We start from the raw sequence: 23454 nt of genomic DNA on the forward strand, positions 1-23454 counted from the left end.
AATGAAACCTAGAGAAAAGAAAGTAAAAGCAAGTGAGCTGACAGAGAAAAACGCCTGTTCACTGACGGTAAGGTTTACGTTTTTTAATCATAAAGGGCTTTGTATGTTATGTTTGTTGTTTTATTTATCATCCAGGCAACTGTGAGGACATAGGTTACGGAAAAAGAATCTCGAGTTAAGTTGAAAGAACGTAAATGATGAAGGAATAATAGTAGTGCTCTGAAATGAGCAAGGCTAACAAGGTATAAGCAGAGTTTTAAATACAGCAAAGAAGAAAGACTTGTGAAAACAAGTGATCCAATGCGCTAAAGTGTAACCTGAAAACAAAAATATATGGAAACAACAAAAGTTCATTTTCATACCACTGCTCAACAACAAGGCTATTCTGAATGCACTTAGTAAAATGTAAAATACCCCTTGGACGCTACAAAAGAAATGCAGTTCATATAAACATGGATACAATTAAGCTTTAAAAATGTTAAAATTGTGAAGATATAAAACTAATGATAAATATTATAGTGCATTTCAAGATATAAATGGCAGTAGTTTTGAATGGATACAAATCGCAGATTGGATAAACTTGTACATGAATTTTTAAATTAAAAATAGAGACTGAAATATTTGGAGGGGAGATTAGGGATGACGTGTAGCAAAAGGTCATGGGTCTGGGGCAATACCACTTACCTTAGCTCAGTCCTCTTAAATCTGTTCTAACATGCTGCCTCATTTCTGCCTTTGTTTCTCATAGACCTGCAGTTGGACTTGATCATCATCCTCTTTGAGCTCCATTCCTCTGTCAGTATGTCAGTTCAGTTCTCCGGCTGGGAGGTGGTTGACGATGGTGCCTCTTTTTCTGGTGTGGAGCTGGAACAGTCCCAGAAACCCCAAAACCGCGGTGTCTACAGTATGTACCATGGCACCAACATAGCCAGCGCACGGATTATCATTTCCAGTGGCTTTAGACAGTCATCAAAGGGCATGCTGGGAAAGGGCGTGTATGTCAGTCGTGATATAAAAAAGGCATCTCATTATCCATTGAACAGCCAGATTTCAGACCGGGTGGTCTTTAAGCTGCGCGTTCGTGTGGGCCGTGTGAAGCGCATCGACCAGGACAACCATCCTATGCAGTTCACCTGGCACACTCATGGCTACGACACTGCCTGGGTGCCCCCCAAATGTGGCCTCCAAGCCGTGCGCAGCGGCCTAGAGGAGGATTGTGTGTTTGACCCCAAAAGAGTGGAGGTGGTAGGAATTGCAAAGGCACCAAACACCAGCATAGAGAATGAACTTAAACAGCTCCTATCAAAAAAATCCAAAACCCCTAGAGGAGGACAAGGAGCTGCTGCAGACGCGTGTCCACTGTGTAAGAGGAGGACCCAGCAGGGCTCTCCACACATCACGCAGCAGTGCTGGGAGTGTGGGCAAAACATCTGCATCCTCATGTCCAAGCATTTCTGCCGGGCCACAGAGGGAAGAAAATAGCTTGAAAAACAGGGTGGAGTTGTTATGCTAAGAGGATTCAAGTTCATATGACCTTTGTACGTGCTGTGAGTAGAGTGGAGCGAACTACACTACACAACTGATATAGATAAGAGTGACAATTGTAAATCATACTTTCTGAAAAGGACTTCCTCCATATATCAATAAATGTAATTGATGTAACATGTTCAAAAAGTTAGTACTCGACATTTTTGAAGGACCTTTCAGGAGATAATTTAATTCATGCTTTGACACCCGCTTACAGTAAACACTGTTTACTATGATGTTTTTCCTTGTTTGATTTGTATAGTCAACAAATGTATTACCTGTATTCTTGCTTTATATTCTTTGATCAGCATCCAATCTAGATGAGACACCACATGTAAAGCAAAATTACTTTTTCCCTGTCTCATGGAAGAGGTCATTTATTTTATGTAGTGTAATGTTTAATGCTTTAAGTGTACCGTACAGTAAATCATATAACCAAAACAAAGCCAATAAAAGTCATTGTTGCATTTGCAGACCCATGATATACAGTCTGAAGTGATTTAATATTTAGGGATGAGACTTCAGAAGCCTTCAGTCAACCCAAAGCTTCATGATTTAATTCCAGATTTTAGCTTCAAGATTTTCAGAAGCTTATTTTTACACTATTCTTTTCCTGCAGTGAATAACCTATAATCAGAATCAGAAATACCTTATTTATCCCTGGGGGGAAAGTCGGGCGTTACAGCTGCTATGACACAGAAAGAAGCATGAAGAAATAGGAAATATAAATCGAAGTAAGAAATATGTCAAGTATGTACAGTATATATACAATAAGAAGAAATAAAGATAAAATATAAAAATGCTGAAAAAATTGATCAGAATTAAATATAATTGCCAGATTAAGTACAGCTATAGGCTACAGTATTAAAGTCATTATATTTGTTATTTGTTACATTTCTGCCCTAATAAGTCAAACTACTCAGGTGTGTTCCATGGTAAAGTCCTTCAAATTATTTAAACCAATTGTGACATATGACAGAGGCCCTTGCCCGGGTGTTATCCTCCTCCCTCTAGTTTTGCAGTTGATGTAAAATGTTACAGTTGTCTTAATTCAGTTCTACTACAAGGTAAATATTGGCTTAAAAATGAACAGAATTGTCTAGATATAAATGTATTAATTAGTCCGGGTTTGTGTTTTTGGACTGCTCAGGGGGTAGGCCTATTTTAAGAGGCGCTGGCAAAAAGGATGAGTGGCCAGTACGGGGATCGAACCCGCGACCTTGGCGTTATTAGCACCACGCTCTAACCAACTGAGCTAACCGGCCATGCGCTTTAAGTTTCATTTCTGTATATATAGAACGACCTATGTCGCTATTCAACAGTCGTCTTCCTGTAGCGGAAATACATCTTTAAATAAGTCTCTTAAACAGAAAGTGAAAGTTAATGTTTGAAGGGACAGACGACTTCCAACTGACGGTAAGGTTTTTCTGATTTACTAGATATCGTTTAGCACTCAGCTGAAAAGACAGCTCATAAGATTTAAAGGAAATCAGTCACAATATTTGAAAAAAGTCCAAAAAATCCATCTAGAATCTCTCATCTAAAGACTAGCATAAGTTGGAGATGTCCCACCGAGTTTAACTAAAATTCTGACTTAACAACGTAAAATGTGGTCGTTTTTTCTACATGAAAACACTGATCATTTTGTTTCGTGGTATTACTGAATACCTAACGTCAAGGTTAACGAGCCTTTTTAGAGTTACATTATTCGCCATATCTACATCCGTATTAGCGTTAGCATATAGTCACAGTAATTGAAGAGTGACGTGGAGCTAACATAAGACGACAAAATAACTTATCAACTTACACCGGATTCTGTTACTCAATAAGGGACGTGAGATGGGATTTTTATATCATCATATTTTATACCGAACCTTATCTCTTTAACTATTATCACACACAGTGCCACATACAGTCTTTAAATAAGACGTTTTAGCTGTTGTGATTTCTTAAACAATGTACAGAAATCTGTGTTAACTGTAAGATACTGTGACAGTAGATTGACAACTAGACACGAGACATTTGACTAACATCACCTGTCTGGCAGGTATCAGATTCACTCAATAGCCTACTTTTTAAGACAGTAGTGAAGAAAAGTGACACCCAACCATTCATGAATTTGATATAATAACATGATGCCATTTTTGTGTGTGTATCTTACAGAGCAGCGGGTCCTGAGAAGCTTCCCTTGTTAAAGCAGGATGTCACTGCAGTTCTTTGGCTGGGATGTGACCTATGATGATGACTCCCCTCGTGTGGAGCTGAGGGCCTCTCAGGAGCCCAAAGACAGTGCCGTCTACACCATGTACCATGGCACCAGCATTGCCAATGCACGGCTGATCCTTGCCAATGGCTTCCAGCAGTCATCAGGTGGCATGCTGGGAAAGGGCGTGTATGTCAGTCGCGATAAGAGGAAGGCAGAGCGTTACCCATTAAAGAATGACCTTTCAGACCGTGTGGTCCTCGAGTTACGTGTGCGTGTGGGCCGTGTCAAGCGTATTGACCAGGACAACCATCCTATGCAGTACACCTGGAGCAGTCAGGGTTATGACACTGCCTGGGTGCCTCCCAACTGTGGCATGAAAGCCGTGCCCAGCGGTCTAGAGGAGGACTGTGTGTTTGACCCCAAAAGAGTGGAAGTGGCAAGTATTGCAAAGGCACCAGCGACTGTACTGACAGAGCTCCAACAGCTCGTAACTAACATAAATCTTGCCAGGAGAAATGGTGGTGCAGCATCACATGGTGATGGTGGTGCTGTTGATGTGTGCTCACTGTGCAAGAGAAAGACCCAGCAGGGTTCTCCACACGAAACGCAGCAGTGCTGGGGCTGCGGGCAAAACATCTGCACTCTCATGACCAAGCATGTCTGTCCAGTCAGCATCTGAGAGGGTCTAAAGGTCTGAAAACCGTTCTGGTTAGAAAAATCAAAAAGGCCAAGGACACATACTTTTTTATGTAGCTGAAGCTAATGGTTTTCTACGTCGGTATTTCCTCCTTTTCCTTCCTTTTTCAACAGTAAAAAAACCCCCAAAAAACGTGCTAAATGATAAATAGTTCCTGCTGAACACATCTTAAGGATCTTCATATGTTGTCCTTATAGCCCTTTTGTATAAATTCAAGTACTGTCAATGTAAATTCACAATATTGTTAGAATTTATACTATATTCAGGTCGTATAAACATATCAGTGTGCATTTGAATTGTGTGCATTTAAGTTGAGACAATCTTGTTATTTTGAGCAAAAAGCATTTATTCTGTCTGCATGTTGACATTTGTTACTTTATGTGAAGTACATTCTGATTTAAATGTGCAAACGCTCATGATTTGATTTACTGTATTGATTTGGCTTCCTAAACACTGCATACTGTAAACCCAAAGAATCATGACAAGCCAATACATTTCATATTAAAGATCCATACTGTCTAGTTTGATATTATTTCATATTAAGGCGAATAAACATGAATTGGTGATATGGATAAACCCTTTTAGTCCCATGATTTCATAGTGATGCAGTTATAGACCTGAAGACATTCAGGATGAAGAGGAGGCAAGCAGTGAATGAAACTCCAGCAGTCTTTGATCTTCATTCATTTTGGCTTGTTGCAACAGAACCTGCAAAAAAGATGAGAATACAGTTGACTATCAAAATGGTGGTGAAAGTAAACAACCAAGACAAAAGTCATGGATAGAGGTATACATTTCATATAGCAGAAATAAAATAGAACAATGATTCAGTCTGGTGCCCGTTTAGGCTGCATATGCAAGCAGCTGCGTGCTCACATTCATTAGCTCCTGGTCGTTCTTGGCATGCAAGTGTCTGAGGAGGTACCAGCTGGCCACCTGCACCACTGTCACTGGGAAGCCTTGAGAGGGAACGTACACCAGCCTCTCCAACAAACGTCTGGTTTCCCTGCAGAGGAGACATACAGGAATGAACAATCGTTTCATATGAGCTGTTACAAGTCGAACATGTTTTCCATTATATTTAAGTGTAATTCATGCTCATTAGCTCCTGAAAACTGAGAAATGAAAGGGCCTCTAATATCTGATCATGTTTGGCAAAGACCAGTTCCTGCAGCTTCTCTCAAGAAGTTAAGCCAGTTTATGATTGGCGTATTTGCTTTCCTCAGCTCTCTGGCTAATGTAGCATTCTAATTAAGCGCCCTGGCAGTGCTGTGAGGTAGTGACAGAAGGCTATTATTTCAGGACCTGAAAACTTTGTAAATGCCTTTTAGTTCTGCAAGCGCCAGCATGTTGTTGGAGGCATAAATCAGAAGTTTTGGGAATTATTTAATAAATCAATATGGATAAAGCTGTGTATTACACTTCCAGACCATTGGTTAATAATCATTTGCATATTAACGCAGAACAGCCCACACACCTGCATCATGAATGTGCATTTGCATACATCCTGCTGCAGTAAAAAACAGAACACAGAGAGAAGCACTGACCTAGCAGCCATCTTGGTCACAAACTGGAGCAGGGCCTGGAAAAGGAGGGCCATTGGCGATGAACCCAACTTTAAGACCTCAGTGGTGGCTTCTAAAATCAGGTCTGTCCAGTCGTTTCCAGGAAGGCCCGCCTGAGAGGTCAGATAACACAGGATTAGGAACAGTTTAAACTAAATTAGGTTATATTCATAGACTTATTATGCTTGTGATATTGTTATTTAAACCTGCCTACGCTCTCTCAGTAGCTGCTCTCAGAGGAACAGGGGCTATAATCAGAATTACATGATGCTCAGAGTTAGTAAAATGTCACATAAAGAAATAAGTGTATATAATTATGGCAGACAACTATGGGATGTTGATCCTGTTATTCTGCTGGATAATCACCCATCTTTCATCTCCTCACATTTGTTTCTGCCCATGTGACAGAGATGTAGACAGGAGCTGCCTCTGGCCTCATATGTGAGTAGTAATATGCCAGTCTATAGCCCTTATTCCAAAGAACCACTAGTACCTAAATGCTAATACAAAAGCAACAATAAGTAATACAGGACTCACCATGCAGGGTTCTAGAGCCAGCAGGGCTAGACGGAGCAGGCTGGCTACCTGGCTGCTGTGCACGCCGAGCTGTGAGGCGAGCTGCAGACTCCGCCTGTACGCCATGACTGCCTGGACCAGCAGGCCCTGGCTACGATACACCTCAGCCAGCCACTAGGGAGAGGGAGAGGGTGATTGGAAGATCACGGATGAGTGGGAGTAGATGTGAGAAAGTGAGATGAGTGGGAAAGGGAATATGAGAGGTGAAGGTTGAGGGGCATAGAGGAGAGTGTTCGAAGAAAGGTTAGAAGAAGAAAAAAAGGTTAAAAAAAATGACATATTTTTTCTTAAATCACTTGTGAGTTTACATCTGATTCTCACTGATAAATAAGCCACTCCCACATTGCTACAAATTTTAGCTTCACATTTGCCCTGTAACGTTTGTGGTCATTAACCATGACTACAAACTGCCAGTTTGTTTGCAGCTTAATAGAGAGAGGGCCTGGCTTCTTAGCTGCTTCTCCCCTGCTGGTTGCAGCCATTTGATGTTAAATGCAGCAATATGAGGTCTGAATCAAGGCACAGAAGTTGTCATCATTAGGCCGATGACTTCGAATTGAGTAGGAAAGAACCTCTTATCATTTAAACAAGGGATATCATTATTTTCAAGCCTCATTTTACGCCTCATGATTGTTTTTGCTACAGTTATATGTTTGTGTGAAGGATGTGGTTTGTTATTTTCTTCCATTAAACAACTCGTGCTTGAAATTAAAACACCTCATCAGTATTTCACTGTAATAAAATTTGCATGTGTGCAGTTAAAAAGAGTGAGTGTCCACCTACATGCCATGCCCCAACGTTGGTGGGGTTCAGCATCACAGTGTTGTTCAGCTGCTCCAGCACAGAGTCTGGGAGGACAGTACCATTGTTGGCAACAAGCAGGCGCTGACACTGCACCTGTCTCAGCGACAGCATAACTGCTGGGTGTTCTGGAGAAACATTCAGCACCTGGGACCAGACACGCAGAAAGTGAAGAATGCAGCAAAGTGAAGAAGACTTTAAATAAATGATAACATGGTGATGTCTGTGGTGTGTGTGTGTTCATATCGCACCTGAGTGCAGAGGGCTTCTGCCTGATCTAGCTGCCCCCCAAGCATGAGACCAGTCACTGCCTGCTGTAGTACCCAGCCTTCAAGAGTCTGGGCAAGAGGGCGCTCTATCTCTTCCACATTATGCACTGAGATACAGAGAATCACCAGTTAAACACGCATGCATAAATAGAAAACACCATATTACACACACAAACTGATGCACAAACCTTTCTCAGAAACCACGGACATGAGGGTTTGCTCCAGTGCTTGTTTGCGAGGAGCAGAAGCCGAGAGATAACAGGAAGTGTTTTCTGTGTGACAGGCAGCCATTAATCCCGCCCACGTTCCTGGATCATCTGAAATGTTAGAAAAGAGTGGAGACTCAGATCACGCTGACATTTTAGACTATAAATGTAATGGTAGGTGTGAGGAAACTTTACATTTATGGAACAGGGAACATTAACGAGTCTTGCTGTGCAACAAACTGCAAAACGTCAGTTTAGAATATATATAGCAGAGTCATCATTACCCAGAAAAATGGTTACGCAGTGGTTTACTGAAAGTATAAACTATCACTAGAATTAATCTAAATAAGAGAGTTTACACCCATGTATTTCCTCAAGTCCCTCTGTGTGTGTGTGTGTGTGTGTGTGTGCGAGCGTGTGTGATTATACCAGGACAGAGAAGCACTGCTCTCTGCATAGTCTTCAGTGCATTCCTGTGACTGTCCTCTCCAGAGTGTCTCCCACTAGCCAGCTGGTTAACTCCACTGTACAACAGCGCCCTCTGCAGGACCACAAGTTAGAATAGCTCAGCTTCATATACAAAAACTGTAGCAAAGAAACCAGAGTCCACATTGAAAGAACTTGTAATGTAGCATGTATTTAGCATGCTGACATATCTATACTGAAAAATATATCAAACACTGTAAAGCTCAGGCAAAATAACAGGTAACAACAGATAAAGATACACATAGCCATTTAAACTAATAACAGTGACTCTTTTACCTTTCCTTGGGTCATACTGGAGAGACAGGCGACCTGACCAGCCATCGCTCCGCCCTGAAACAAACAGCAGACAAACCCTGAACCCTTCCACTATAACTGTGCAGTAGAGCTACAGCAAAGGTAGATAAGGCTGCTAAGTTAAATGAGTAAACTGGCTTTCTTGTGTTTACACATGGGATATGTGTAATATGTTTGTGCTTGTATGCAGCCTTACATTTGCCTTCTTTGGGTGGTATTGTGGTACAAGTCTGGACAGCAGGGACCACAGAGAGGGGTTTCCAGGGTTGCTGTAAATATGACAATTAGTATGTTATATATAGACTTGTCCTATAAAGCGGTCCTTTAAGTGTTGATAGAATAACAACAATTATTCAACCACAGACTTATTTCATACCCCCTGAAACATATGTAACCCAAAACTAGACAAATGAGACAAGACTAACTAAATAGAATCCGGTGATTCATGCAATCAAACACAAAGTGCACACAAAAATGACGCATAAGTCAAAGTAAATGTGGCATTCAGTGTCAAAAGTGCTGTTTGATCAGACTCATAACATTGGTCTTTTTAAATGTCACCAGGGAACTCTTAACAATTCAAACAAGCAGTCTACCTGTGTACAGCTCTGGATGCCTCTCTTTGCACTGCACTGAAGTTGCCCTGCAGGGCCAGCAGGGCGCAGGTGAGAAGACATCGCTGCTCAATAACATTTCCAGAGGCTGAACCTTGCTTCAGCAACTCAGACAGGGCAGCAGCAGCTAATGTAGCATCGCTGTGGACCAGTCCCAGGGCACATAAACACAGCAGAGACTCTGGGATTGGCTCCTTTAACACGGAGCTGTGGAGACAGGAAGCAGGCACATAAATACATTTGACAACATTTTCTGTTTTGACAGATATTTCCTGGCACAATCAAACGGTCTTAGGAAGTTCTGGCATCCACTTAATACTTGGCTGTCCGCTGTCACAACATCCTTTCAGATGCAGAAAATGACATGTCCTCTTTATGTAGATTGTTCTCTTTGTCCTTCAGCTTTGGTAATCTGGCACCTCTATGTGTGAATGCATGACTGTTTTAGCACAAGCACTTGAGCAGTCTCTGAATTTTAAAAAGCCATGATGACATTACAGCTTGAGAATTAAGAAAAAATATCACACGATCTTTGACTAAACTGATTTTAAGCATTAAAATTCAATAATAGTCTTCAAACAAAATGTCATGTCTACGCAAGCCTATTTTCATACTGGTATGAACTGAGAATGAAGACTAGTAACAAACCACACACACAAGGACAAAAACACTGTGGACACCGTAGACTCACCATTTAAACAGGAGAGTCTTGGCAGAGTCCAGGTTACCCTGCCGGTGCTGAAGGAGGGCCAGAGCCGTCAATATGTAAGCCTTCTCCTTCTCACTGGAAGCCACAGCCAAGGCACGTTCATAAGCTACAGTACACACAGAAAAACACACACGTTTATTCACTGTCACTCTGGCATGAAAAGCTCCGATTTCGTCTGTCTGTCCTCACCGTTGATGCTCTCTGCGATGAGCCCTGCCCTGCAGTAAGCCAGAGCCAACCCAGCCAGATCACCGAGCTCCTGCAGTGGAGTGGATTTATAAACACGCACCGCCTCCTCCCACTGGCCTGACGTGCTGCAAAAGACACAGTGGGACATATGAAGAATGTAGTTTGGGGAATTCGGAAAACTAATGTCAAAGTTAATATAACAGTTGTTTTTTACCACAAAGCACGACCATAGCTGCCCAGAGCAAAAGCCAACTCTCCTGTCGATGACTTGGACTGAAGCAGTTCAACAGCTCTGAGGAAGGAGAGGAAACATTTATGTAGATGAATTGTTAAGAAAACTTTGTTAACTTTTTGTCTTCGTAGATGAAATACAGTTAAAATGTCTCCCAATCCTTTCAGCCAACACACCTTTGGTAAGCCTGTAAAGCCTGCCTCTTCAGCTGCAGATGCTCATTCAAGTAGCCAAGCATAATGAAGGCTTCAGGGTCAGACTGGATCCTCTCTGAAAGGGGGAAAACAAACATTGTTACACAACATCCATCTATTACACATGACCCAAATACAACCTGCAAGCACATCAACACACAAACAGATGCTGCACCTGTGTACTTGCTGAGTGCCACCTGAGCAGCAGAGATGGCGTTCATCTGGACGATGTTGTAGCGGTACAGCTCAGAGTCTCTGTTGCTCTTATCCAGCAGAGTGGAACACACCCAGTAGGCATAGCCTTTCACTCCCTCCATCTGAGCGGTGGTAAAGACATGTAAACGAAAAATGAGAAATCAGAGCAAGGTGTACACCAAGTCTAAATACAATTTCTACTTTATATTTCATTGTAGCAAAAGGACAAAGCAGTGTGACAAAGGAAAAGATTAAACTATTATTAGCTAGCTAATTATTGGGTATTACAATGCGGGTCACGTACATGTGTGCTCAGTTCAGTGGTGTGTCTGAAAAGATCCATGGTGTCGTAGCTTCCCACTCTCTCTGCTATCAGCGCCTGGGAGGAGGACAAAGGGACAAAACTGTCATTCAGACAGATAAGGACACAGAGAGAACTTTCATAAGAATACTGGCACAATAATATGTCTTTCACATCCCTTACCACTGTGAAACCTCTGTACTAATGCAAGAAAATCTATTAATGTAACATTATCCTTTTCCTTGTGATGCTGTTAAGATTTTTGAAAGACGCTGCATCAAACATTTATGCATTTTCAGTAAAGTAATTATTTGCAATATGCATTTGTAAATAAGTGATCATTTCTTCAACATGGTCTAATGATGTATTTTTACCTGTCCGATCCAGCAGTTGACATAAAGCGGCTCCAGTGACTGGGCAATCTTGAAGGCCTCGTGTCCAAGCTAAGAAAATAACACCAGACTTTAACACAGGAAATACCAGCCTACATGATACAAATTAAAAACACATAGAAGAAAATTGATCACACAAACCTCTATATTGTCTTTCTTCAGATACAGGGTACCAAGGTTTGTCCAAGCAACAACATTCTGTAATGAAATATAAAAGTTAGATCATACAAATACTTTCTGACAATACTTTTAATCACCTTAACAAATGTGCAGCACATACATTTGGTTCTACTTGGGTGGACTTGATGAAGCAATGCTGAGCCAGAGCGAAGTTCTCAACACCTGAAGTAACAGAAACAAGTGTATCAGTTACAGTAAATAAGTAAATACAATAATTGGAATCATTTCTGACGATATACAGTACTGTGCTAAAGTTTTAGGCAGGTGTGAAAAAATGCTGTAAACTAAGAATGCTTATTTTTATCAATTTCCAAAATGATAAGTGAGCGAACAAAATCTAAATCAAATCAATATTCGGTGTTACTACCCTTTGCTTTCAAACCAGCATCAATTCTTCTAGGTACACTTGCACACAGTTTTTGAAGGAACTCGACTGGTAGGTTGCTCCAAACATCTTGGAGAACTCTATGGATGTAGGCTTCCTCAAATCCTTCTGTCTCTTCATGTAATCACAGACAGACTCGATGACAGACACTTCTATTTTTGAAAGCATTCTTAGTTTACAGCATTTTTTCACAACTGCCTAAAACTTTTGTATATTTAACACAGACGCTAATGCTAAAGAAATTTGAATATTTCTAATTTATCAAAATGTTTATTTTACAGGCCCATTTATTTTTCCTTAATGCTAGCAGCCTCACAACTGCTACTGCTAGCTTTTGCTATGAAAACACAGATAAAAGTATAGTCTTCTTAGTTCAAATGTTTTAAGAAAAAATGTGTCTAGATAGAGGAAGCTGAATACCAGTGGATCAAGTACACATTGACCAACCAGTCAATCTGTCAAACAGATAGGGTAGATCAATACAACTTTAAAGAGCGACATGTTAATTACCTTTACTCATGGAAATCACTCCCAAGGCATTCCAATAGGAATAGATCTCACTGTCCAGCATGATTGCCTTTTTCAAACACTGAAAAGAAAAAAAAACTCTTAAAAGACAATCTCTGAAAGCAAACAATGACAAACTGTGGTTGTTCAGGATTCTGTGATTACCTGCTGGGCCTTCTCTAGGAGCAGAGATGGGGAGTTCTGGTCTCCCTCTGTGGGGCAGGTCAGGCTGGACTGGCGGTAGTAGTTGAGTCCAAGGTCATACCAAAGGCTGGAGACCTCAGACATCAGCTTCAAAGCTCGGGCATAACACCTGCAGACAGAGACATCCAGATCTTCAAAGTCTAAAAAATGTTTGATTTGATAAAGTAGCAAATTAACTGGCGGGTCAGAAAACGCTTGTTTGTGATCATACCTCTCACCAACTTTGAGTGTCTGTGCCTGGTTCAGTGTGTAACTCTCGGTGTTGGGCTCTAAACCAGCCAGCTGGGCGGGCACCTGAACCTGGCCTCTGTTTGGCGACACAGTGCTGACTGCAGTGCAAGCATCTCCCAGCAGCTTCCACAAACAAGACAGGTCAGGGCGCAGAGTCACAGCCCTGATGAGTGGATGGTGCAGAGTAAAAATCCCACTGAAAAATTCTTTATATCTTAAACTTAACAAATTAAACAAATGTGTAAACATTACCTAAAGAGGTTATTTATGGCTTGCTGAATGAGGTCAATGGCTCCCCCATCTCTGCAGTCTTCCATTAAACTCTTAGCCAGAGACAGCTGGCACTCCCCAAGACCTGAGCAACAGATCATACCAATCTCATTAAATCCACATGTCCAGATATACTGCACATCTCATGGATATGTACATTTTAAATTAGAAGTTAAACTCTTGGATACACTTATACAAACGCCTACCTTTAAGAGCAGGGACATAGTCCTGCTGCGCTGTGATCTGTAAGTACTCTGCAACCGCCTCCTTGAACTTGCCCAGGGTCTGTTTGATGGCAGCAGCCTGGTAGACACTATAGATGGAGGAGGGTTGAAGCTGATGGGCCTTACCAAAGGCTTTCAGAGCCGCCGTGAAGCTCCGGCGGTTTAAGTAGGCCTCACCCAAACACTCCCAACACACCCAGTCCTCTGGATCGGCTCTCAGAGCTGCCTGCAGACTATAAACATAATCTAAATAGTCAATAATGCTTATACACTTTAAGTACCTTTAATATTGTTGAGACAGATAAAGACCAAAGGCAATAATGTGTTAGATTTGAACTTACTCAGCCGTAGCTTGTTGATGCTCTCCGACCTTTAGGTGGTAAAGACCTCGTCTCATCCACGCCCATTTAGCAGAGCCTGGAGTAGCTTTCTCTATTACAGACTGAAGCGTTGCTAAGGCAGTGTCCTAAGGCATTTAGGTAGGAGGAAAGAGGAAGAATAAAAAGGGAAATAGTAAAAAAAAAAATAGAGGCGCATGGAGAGGGTAAAGACAGAGAGGAAAAAGTAAGGAAACACTATTACACTATTACAAAGTGCCAACACCACACATGAATGTGCTTGCTTTTTGGGGTTTATTTTATACCATATCATCCTGCTCCATACAGAGATCCACTGAGGCAGCTCCAGACTCGGCATCATCGTTGTCCAACTCAAAGGCTTTCTTATAGCAGCCTCGTGCCCGGCCGGGATCACCTGCCACCTCTCGGTAATAATGTCCAAGGTAGCGGAATACACAACCAAGGTGTGGGTCTAACTTTGCAGCCTGAAATAAACAAAATAAGGTTTGACTTCTCGCAATAAAAATCCAAAACTAGTTAGATTCTTTAACGCAATTACAAGATTGAATTTACAGTAAAACACAATCCATCTTACCAACCCAATATTGTGAGAGAATTATACTAACCTTGAGAAAATGTGTTTGAGCCTTAGTCCGATCTCTGCGAGTCTCTTCTCCCATGTCCCAGTAGAGTTTACCAAGCAAGAAATAATACTCTCCATAGTCTGAGCTCTGACTGGCTGCCTTTAGAAAACTTTAAAACAGAAGAGAAAACTTCACAAAGGAGAACAAAACCTGTTTGGGTCACACAAAATGATTCACATAAGTTGAAGGGAATAGATTGCCACAAATTCAGACATGCGGTCTTTACCTCTCCTCTGCCAGATGATGCTCACCCTGAGCTAACTGTGCCAGTCCTCTCAGTACCAAGCCCTGGGCCAGGTCAGGGTTAGAGGCCAGCAGCTCTGATGACTCCTACAATAAATAGAATAGTCCACTTTACATCAATATATCTCGGGTCTAAATTAAGGGATCATTCATTTAAAAAGAGAGGGCAAAAATCTATCTCAAGCTTTTAATATTTAGTATTCAATATTGAAAACTTGCACATAAAGCGAATAATTTTACAGCAAATTTGTACTTCCTATAGTATCATATAATATATCTGACATCTTCAGAGACAGATTTCAGGAGGTAAAAAGTATTAAACCTGAAGTGCTTCATCAACTTTTCCCTCGTTAAGGTATGCACGTCCTTTGAGGGCCATGAGAACCGGGTCTTTTCCAGCATCTGGGATCTAAAAATAAACAAACATAGATACACTAGAACACTTGACAACACATGCATGTCCAAAGTTAGAACTGCATAATTTAGTCATACTCAACCCAAATACACAAAGACTTTTAACTGCTGAATTACTTTATGTCTAATCATGTAAAAAAAGAAAATTGTAGCACACAGAACATGTTGAATAGACGGTGTTTTACTCAATCACACTACCTGTGAAAATGTCTCCAAAGCCTCATTTGCAGCCTTCTCTCCTCCACTCCTGACTAAAGCCTCTAGTTGCAGCCTGAGCAGTTTGACTCTCAGCTCCTTGTCCCCAGAATCACACACTGTAAGACCTAAAGGAAACACAGTGAAGATTCAGGAATCTGCTCCAGGAACAAAAACCACCTCCCCTTTAAAGGTCAAAGTCCACTGTGCATCCCTCTGTTGTGTTGTTTTTCCAACAAACTCTTTATGAAGTCTGATTGGATATTCCCCTGTTGTGAGGTCTCCTGGATAACTAAAGTGACATACAGTAGATTAAACCCACCTTGGGAGCAGGACATTGCACAGCCTGAGTATCTGTGAACTTTTAACTGAGCTTCAGCCAGGCTGTACCATCCTGTACTGGAGCTTGATTTCTTTAATCCTAATAAAACAGAAGAGAACATTTGTGGGTTTTTGGAACACAAATTAAAAATCCTAAAGAAATAGCCATCAATCAAATAATCCATTCAGTGCTGATGTAGACACTAACCTTGTGCAAGGTCCTTAATGGCGTCCTTGTACCTTCCTTCTTGCAGTGCTTTGGTGCCTATACCCATGTGACCTAATCCACTGTTAGGGTCCAGATTCAGGAGCCTGGAAAAGCAGCCGACTTCATCTTCGTTCAGGACACCTTCAGACAAAAAACATGGATTAAATGCAACACTGGGTGCATTTTTTATTTTATTGAACAACACTGACGGATATAAGAAAATCCATCTTTGCATTCTGCCATTTAAAGTTCAAAGAATACGATGACAGAATCATACCTTTTCTGAGGTAGTGAGAACAAAGGACTTCAAGAGGATAACTTTGGTTTGGGTACAGGGACAGCATGGACTCACAGGCCTCTTTCATTTTGGCTTCTTCTTCTGGAAGCTACAGTCAGGAGAGATTTATGATGAACAGCTGATTGAGAAAATGACAAGTTGCCTAGATAGCCTACTTTTTATATATTTGATTCAAATTAACCTTGAATTTCTTTAAAGGAGACACAGACATCCTATTAGGTTGCACTTACTTTAGAAAGACATTTGACATAGTCCACTGAGGCTTTCTTGTGTTCCTCTCCTGGTACAGGATCCATGAGAACCATGGCCTTCTCAAATGCTGTTATTAACTGATAACCACAAACAAACAATGTTTTCAAATATCAGAAGGCATAAAGACTTGTGGACTAAAACATCATGTTTGTAAATCAGTGGGAGAAAATCCTGAAAGATCTCCTAAAAAAAAGGAAACTGCTGGTTCACATTTGGGGAAATCTTACATGCAGCTGAATTTCATGCTCCTGCTCTTCCTCCTTCAGGCAATCTGTGAGGAGTTGGGTCATCTGCTGCCATAGCTGCAGTAACTCCTTCTTGTCCACAGCCTCCTCCTCCTTCAGGCGAAGGAGCTGAAGCCAAACTTCTGCCAACTACATGCAAACAAACAAATCCATTCACATGTGGGGATGAACAATGTATATTTCCATTGAAAGTATTTGTCTTAAGTTACATACCTTCAAATACTCTTTGTCAGACTGATAGATATCTGACAGTTTTTTGATCATCTCATAACATTTGGTTTTGTCGGAGCTGTAAATGGAGAACATAATGGGTATAAATTACATCACGTAACAAATATGTTACACTAGTTTTAAGTACAACACTTTCAAAGTTACCTTGCATACAGCTCAACAAGCTTCTGATAGATATTAGGAAGTTCAAGTTTGAAATCCCACTGATCAGTCTTCTCATAAAGATTTGCCAAACCCTAAAACACAAAAGCATCTCAATGACACAATTCATTATTAGTGGGCCTAGGGAGAGACGTCATTTGATATTCAACATCCTCAGAAGAATTGCATCTCTTAAAAGTAATATCCCGATCAAAAACGTTAGTCAGTGCAAGGGACAACATAATTAGCAAAGGAATTCCTCTTAGTTTAAGATATACAAAGTCCAGTTACTAGAAAGATAAACACCTGGAAAGATCTGCAAACACTGACAAGTACATTTTCCCACCTTACCTGCCATGCTAGTAGCTGCTCAGGTTCCAGCTCCACCGCCTTTTTATAAGCTGTCTGTGCCTGATCCGGCTGCTCGAGTTCACTGGCTGCCAGGCCAATGAACACCCATGCATTGTAATTGTTCTTCTCAAGTTTTAATACAGCCTATAACCATAATGAGGAGAGAAAAGTCAGCTATACACCATCTCTGTGTGACAGATACAGTATATTTCCTCATTCAATACCAAGGCTCCTGGTAACAGATGCAAACTGACATTCAGACCTTCTTGTAGCTTTACTTTACCTTGCAGTGTTTTAAAGCCTCCTTGAACTCTTTGTTCTTTATGGCCTCTCTGGCACTTTTCAGCGCAGTTTTTACTTCTTTATTAGACATCTTACAATGATCTGAAACAAAGGGACATATGAAATAAGACATTTTAGCTTAAGCTACATGATGAGTCCAAAATAGTAGATGTATGCCACATAACGAATAGCTAAGCAAGTATTATGAGCTACTTAAAGCAGCACTACTTATTTGACAGTTAACTAACAAACATGTTAAGGTAGCTGCCTTACTTGACACTTGACGTTAACTGTTGACTTCACAGGAGTTTATAGTTAGTGTTAGCAGAATTAGCAATTTTGCTAAATACAATTTAGCAATAGCTATGGGCTTGACAGACCATCTTAAACATGCATTTTATAATGTTAACTGCTGCCAAACCTTTATCAATACATAAAAGGCTAATATTCAGTTTGTCATGTTGTTACCCACACAGGTTTTGCTAATGTACACATAAGTTGGAGCGACCCACTGTTTACGTCGACAACTTGCGCCGCTCCTGACGGTTGACACGGAAGTAAAACAGTGGCTCCACTGACTCATAATTTTCAGAGTAAAAGCACTTTTAGTTTGGTCCACAAATGTTCACAGGTACAAGCAATAATTTCGACATAAATGCCAAAGGGAACAAAATATGTATTTATTTGAAATTGAATACTCTGTAAGTCCAGATTTGGTCATTTTCACTAATAGTACCACTGCTCCAAAGTACAGTTGCTTTATACAGTCATCAAGTGTAATACAGCTGGTATTGCAAGATTTAAGTATAAAAACCTTCAGTTCCTCCCTCTGTGTCCACTTTTTATATCGGCTACCGATTTACTTAACTCATAGTGGGATTTGGTCCATCAGCAACAAACCAACATCATAGTCTAGCTTGATTTCTTTTCATTTTGGCAAGAAATATCTACTTTGCAACACATCCCTCATTTCAATGATATAAAAATATATACACATTGTTTTTGGCATTTCTGCTCCTGTGAGTAGTTTTTTCTGGTTATGAAAAAGACTGAAATTAATTTTGATTACTCTATATGGCCTACAAAAGCAGACCAGACCATCAGCGACAATATTATTCCTATATAGTTATTTTTAATGCCTGAAACTGCTGGCGGGAGGTAGGTGTCAGACGAGGTGATTAACTGCAGGCTGACTTTGTTTACATTTTCCAGGGCAAAAATTTAAAGTGAGAGATGCATATGACTGTTAAAGAAAGCCAGGATGACTTTTTTTTTTTACACTTAAGCATGTACAGGACAAAATCAGCAAAGAGATAAGAGGAACAGCTTTGTCCACAGGGGGCGCCAAAGGAAACCAAAAGTTCCTCACAGTAGCTTTAAAATAAACACCAGCTTGCATTAAAACATGTGATATCACTTATCATTTAATAAGGCCCATTAGGGGTTTAAACAAAACACAGCTTGCGTTTGCGTGAGCTAACCCACAAGCTTTGTGGCTAATAGGAGGATTAGCTGAATGTAAGTAGTTCTCTTGACACATTGATCCTTTATCAACATTACCATTTGGCCCTCACTCCTGTTAAAAACTTACAAATCTCCTTTAAAAAAACATCACGACGAGCCATGAAGCCACTTGTCAATAGCTCTCTCATTCCCTAACGCATCTTTTTGCCAATCCAAATGCCACCTGAGGTTAGCGATGACCTGGCTGTAGTTTTTCCCTAAACTATTGCGCCAGGCACCAAATGCTTTTTTATTGTAGGATTGGACATTTGACGACACTTTTGGATAGTCTAAAATGCTATGCAATAGCTTGTCCAGATGCGCCTGCACATCTGGGAATTTGTGGACGACATTATGAAGTTCTTCCTTGTCCAGTGTTAGATCTGCAAAACATAGGGTACAGAAAATGAATGGAAGTGATGATTAAGCGATTTAAGTTTAGTGTCTGAAGAAGGGAACTCACCGAAAAGCTGTGGGGGGACACTCAGGCCATCTGCATAGGCAATATATTTCCACCGACCGCTTCTCAGCATGTATGTAGAGGCATTTACATTACACCCATGATATTCACTCAGAACCCAGTCTGGATGTTCCGTCTTGGAAAAAACACCGGCCTTGGACAGCAGTGGGAGAAGCGAGTTTCCACTGAGAAAACCTGGAGCTGAAATACCAGCAATGTCTGCAAAATACACAAGTGGTTACATGAAGTCTAGTTATTAAAATCTTAACCTTTAAGTGCTTTTGCTTTTATAGATAGAGAGTAGGCAGGCAACTAAAATCTTCCATCTTGGCTACTATAATGCATTTATTTTACCTTTTAACAATGAATAATCTTTAATAGAAATGTTAATTGAATGTTTGCTTCCTTACCCAGCACAGTGGGATAGAGATCAACCAATGACACAAGCTGGTTGGCCTGCAGGCCAGACTTCAGCCCAGGCCCCATGATCAGCAGAGGGACATGGGAACTGCCTTCAAACATTGACATCTTGTAGAACTGGCGGTGCTCCATGGCTAGCTCTCCGTGGTCAGCCGTGAAGATCAAAACTGTGTTGTTAAGCAGGCCGGTCTCTCTTAGAGCTGAAATCACCTGACCTGGTGAGTGAGTGGGAGTGAGTTAGCATTGGACTGCTGGGATTGTTATTTTAGTCAGATGAAAAGATGTTTTTAATCACAGATCTCGATGTTGACCAAGCTCTAATAGTCCAAAGAGAAAAGATTGTTTAGGCTTCAACATAACTAAGATCTGCTTTATTAGTTATCTTGGCAACAGAGTTTGGTTAGAGCTTTGAGTCGTCTTGTTGAGTCAAAAAGAACTCAAAGTTTAGCTCAAAGTAAGCAGTCAAACACACTACTTCCTGCTTAGAGGAACTTCTCTCTGCTAAATTACTATTGGCTACTAACCCAGCATGGCGTCTGCTTCAGCACACATGGCGTAATAGAAAGCCCTTATGCTTGTGACTTCCTCTTCAGTGAAATCACCACTGCAGTTTTTGGTAAAGGTGGAGTAGTAGTCAACAGGGTGCATGGAAGCCATAGGCAGCCATTTAGGAGTAGTGATGAGCTCTGAAGACACCTATGTGGGCAAAATTAACAAACTTTAGATTTGATTCCTATTTATATAAAAACATACAATCTTATTCTGCAGTCGTGGAAAGGAAGCATTCAAGAAAAGCCATGCCTTTTTTAGCCAATATGCTGAGGTTAGAAAGGTGGATCCTCCTGCAGTGGGCCCCAGGGATTCAGTTTTATACGGGTGAGGTAAATTGAGGCCAAGATAAAGAGCGAAGGGCTGATGAGAGGAAGCAGCCCTCTGGTGAATCCACTGCGCAGCTGTGTCTGTGTTTTCCCAGTCTTTTCTCATGATTCTTACTGTTGACACGTTCCCAATAAGTTGCGTAACGGGCCGGCCCTCTTGGCGCAGGAGGAACTGAACATCTCGTGTCCAGGCCTCAACTCGATTACTGTCGAAGACGCACAAACACACACAAATAACAGGAAGATTGTAGGCAGAGACAAAAAAGAAGGAAGTGGAAAGAGACATGTGAGAACACTGTCTACATTGGTGTGTATATAGCTCTTATTTTGGTGACTAAGAATGAAAAAAGGGTTACTGATGGTGTTTTCTTATTTGAGAAACAAGCTCAATTTTACAGACCACGTTCTACTGTATCCTCGATAATGTCTGCTTACCTGACAGAGTGACTCCCCGAGGTGTAGTCCAGCTTGCCCATCATCTTGGTAACATATCCATTCGCCTCCAGCAAATCCATCCATGTTGTTGCATTAGCATCCAGGCACTTGTAGTTGTTCCATGACTGAGTGAGGTGAACAAACTGACCACTCCACATGGCTGTAAACAAAGATTAAAAAAAGTTGAAATACATTTATTATTTCACTTTAATTACCATCTTTATTACTATATTATATTTTAGCATATTATATATTATACCTTTTAGCAGGTAACTGACCTGCTCTTGAGGGGCAGCAGATGGGTGAGTTGGTGTAAGCATTGAGGAATGTGGTACCAAGCTCCCTGAGGTAGTTGATATAGGGCAGGCGCACAACTTTGCTGCCAGGATCAAATGTCAATCTCCCATCCTGCAGAAGAGGAATAGAAAAAAAAAACTGGTATTTAGACCAAAAATCAGATGAGATACACAGCAAGACAAAACAAGATGTGACAAACAGAGCAAGTTTGTAATCTTGAGCTACAGCCCTGTCCTCAAAGTGCTTTAGCCTAGATAAAAGTTACTGTAATTGTTGCCTGTACCACACAGCATAAAATCACTGTACAGTTACTTGATTCATACTTACAAATGCATCACTCATCACCATCACAATGTTGGGTCTGGTTCCATTTTGGCACAAACTTTGACCATAAATTTGAAACAGGAAAACCAAAGCCAACACTTCTGAATTCATGACAGCGTTTTACCCCCTTCAAATTAAGAGCTTTGCTTTTGTTAAAAGAAACGATTTGTCTAAAGTCGCTGAGACTCATCAAATAAGACATCGCTGTTCCTGGCAAATTTCGATTCTGTACGACTTCATATCAACATCCTGGTTAGTTACGCCTTTTCAAAATAAGAGTTTTCTTACTTAATTTTGAATCCAGCAGTTTACCACTAAGAACGGAATCGGATTCCATTATTTTGAAACTTAACTTATAAAATAGATATTACACCTAATAAGCACTACTACGAAACACTTGAAATTTTTGTCTCCGAGGAAAAAAGCTCAAAGGGGCATATATACTGTAAATAAACCCCGTACTTTTTAAACATGTAATGACAAACTGTAAACCCTAGAGGTCAGCATTCATCTTTTAACAAAAAACTAAACACAATTTTGATGAGCTGGCACTGTCATCATCACAACCACATACTATTTGCGCATTGTGTAGTATTAGCAGGCTCTCACAAAGTTGTTTATCTATGTGAGAAATATTATATTATTATATGTTATATAAAAATAAGTTTGTCTTATTCATGATTGAATAAAACTATTTCTCATATCACTGCAATTGATGCACTTTAATATTTTTTTGTTGTTGTTGTTTTAAAATGACTGGTTTTAAACATTTCCAGTCAATTTTAATTAGATGCCATGCAATAACGTCCAGATGATCTTGCAACCATGGACCTCTACACAGAAATATTGTACACCTTCTTCATGTTACTGAAATGCTCATTTTCGCCTAACTCTATTGCCGAAGTTATATTACACCTTGTAAACTATCACAAAAGGTGATGTTTCGCAGTCATGATTTTTTGTTAAAAGTAATGTAGATCCTACATAAGTTACAGAGTGTTCAACAGGTGATACTGCAGTTAACTGTAGAAGCCTCTGTGGCCACCAGGTGGCGTTTTGAGCCACAGAGTTGTTTTTCTGTCACACAACACAATGAAAAGTCCCAACCCCCCATATGTGCACGGATCATTTTAATTTCAACACAAAAATACTACATTTGATAGAAGAATATATTGGAAGCGTTTCTGTAAGGCTGCTCACCGTGTAAGGTCTTGAATAGTATGCTTACATTATACATATTACACAACCATACGTGGTCTATGTTGCAGACATCATGCAAGAGTCAGCTGTTATTTTCTGGTGAATGCACATGGATCTGAAGCCTGGATATATGGGGGGCCATATGTATCAATGGTATAACAGATGCATAGACGCTTAAGCCATATGCCTAGACATAAGCTGTAGACCTATAAAAAGATGAGGTAGGGTGGGGTGATGTACTATCCATGAAAGATTGCTGTATTATCACAAATAAGACTGGAGGAATGATAATTATTTTGACTTTATTTTAATTTGTTTCT

The 23454-nt window shown here is 40.6% G+C and overlaps 3 protein-coding genes and 1 non-coding gene across 4 annotated transcripts; 1 reads left to right on the plus strand and 3 right to left on the minus strand.

Moving 5' to 3' along the window:
- Positions 1-22: 22 nt before the first annotated feature.
- On the plus strand, positions 23-4990 carry LOC138610010 (uncharacterized). The gene is made up of 3 exons (XM_069682712.1): positions 23-67; positions 749-1481; positions 3725-4990. The coding sequence occupies exons 2-3, from the start codon at positions 802-804 to the stop codon at positions 4410-4412; spliced, it is 1368 nt and encodes a 455-aa protein (XP_069538813.1). The 5' UTR covers positions 23-67; positions 749-801; the 3' UTR covers positions 4413-4990.
- Positions 2719-2792, minus strand: trnai-aau (transfer RNA isoleucine (anticodon AAU)). The gene has a single exon. It is a non-coding gene; the product is annotated as a tRNA-Ile (tRNA).
- skic3 (SKI3 subunit of superkiller complex) lies at positions 4789-18162 on the minus strand. The gene is made up of 41 exons (XM_069682851.1): positions 18090-18162; positions 17619-17719; positions 17336-17479; positions 16988-17079; positions 16826-16901; positions 16595-16741; positions 16346-16444; positions 16095-16203; positions 15818-15958; positions 15611-15709; positions 15292-15416; positions 15002-15088; positions 14663-14766; positions 14419-14545; positions 14098-14277; positions 13796-13920; positions 13437-13687; positions 13213-13315; positions 12941-13123; positions 12691-12838; positions 12529-12607; positions 11734-11795; positions 11595-11651; positions 11436-11504; positions 11065-11139; positions 10741-10882; positions 10548-10641; positions 10354-10431; positions 10140-10264; positions 9933-10056; positions 9224-9448; positions 8824-8896; positions 8610-8663; positions 8277-8388; positions 7830-7958; positions 7624-7748; positions 7355-7519; positions 6533-6685; positions 5978-6108; positions 5307-5436; positions 4789-5138 (listed from the first exon to the last, which is right to left on the minus strand). Exons 2-41 carry the CDS (start codon positions 17706-17708, stop codon positions 5058-5060), a joined length of 4713 nt encoding a protein of 1570 aa, XP_069538952.1. The 5' UTR covers positions 17709-17719; positions 18090-18162; the 3' UTR covers positions 4789-5057.
- Positions 18163-18323: 161 nt separating this feature from the next.
- On the minus strand, positions 18324-22141 carry arsk (arylsulfatase family, member K). Its single transcript, XM_069683413.1, has 8 exons — positions 21938-22141; positions 21592-21721; positions 21314-21473; positions 20802-21084; positions 20525-20696; positions 19991-20215; positions 19584-19799; positions 18324-19503 (listed from the first exon to the last, which is right to left on the minus strand). Exons 1-8 carry the CDS (start codon positions 22043-22045, stop codon positions 19229-19231), a joined length of 1569 nt encoding a protein of 522 aa, XP_069539514.1. The 5' UTR covers positions 22046-22141; the 3' UTR covers positions 18324-19228.
- Positions 22142-23454: the final 1313 nt, after the last annotated feature.

This window comes from Semicossyphus pulcher, unplaced genomic scaffold (genome assembly GCF_022749685.1).
Source record: "Semicossyphus pulcher isolate SPU_LCO1_2020_fin unplaced genomic scaffold, fSemPul1.0.p SCAF_6, whole genome shotgun sequence".
Classification (NCBI taxonomy): Eukaryota; Metazoa; Chordata; class Actinopteri; order Labriformes; family Labridae; genus Semicossyphus; species Semicossyphus pulcher.

Excerpts from the sequence above, each read along its gene's own strand:
- LOC138610010 (XM_069682712.1), top strand. The coding sequence starts at position 802 with ATGTCAGTTCAGTTCTCCGGCTGGGAGGTGGTTGACGATGGTGCCTCT. Across the intron at positions 1,482-3,724 it reads GCCACAGAGGGAAGAAAATA|CAGGATGTCACTGCAGTTCT; the intron begins GCTTGAAAAACA and ends CCCTTGTTAAAG.
- skic3 (XM_069682851.1), bottom strand. The coding sequence starts at position 17,708 with ATGTCTAATAAAGAAGTAAAAACTGCGCTGAAAAGTGCCAGAGAGGCC. Across the intron at positions 11,652-11,733 it reads CCACCCAAGTAGAACCAAAT|AATGTTGTTGCTTGGACAAA; the intron begins GTATGTGCTGCA and ends ATTTCATTACAG. Across the intron at positions 11,505-11,594 it reads TGAAGAAAGACAATATAGAG|CTTGGACACGAGGCCTTCAA; the intron begins GTTTGTGTGATC and ends TTATTTTCTTAG.
- arsk (XM_069683413.1), bottom strand. The coding sequence starts at position 22,045 with ATGAATTCAGAAGTGTTGGCTTTGGTTTTCCTGTTTCAAATTTATGGT. Across the intron at positions 21,085-21,313 it reads TCGGGGAGTCACTCTGTCAG|TAATCGAGTTGAGGCCTGGA; the intron begins GTAAGCAGACAT and ends CGTCTTCGACAG. Across the intron at positions 20,697-20,801 it reads CAGCATATTGGCTAAAAAAG|GTGTCTTCAGAGCTCATCAC; the intron begins GCATGGCTTTTC and ends TTGCCCACATAG.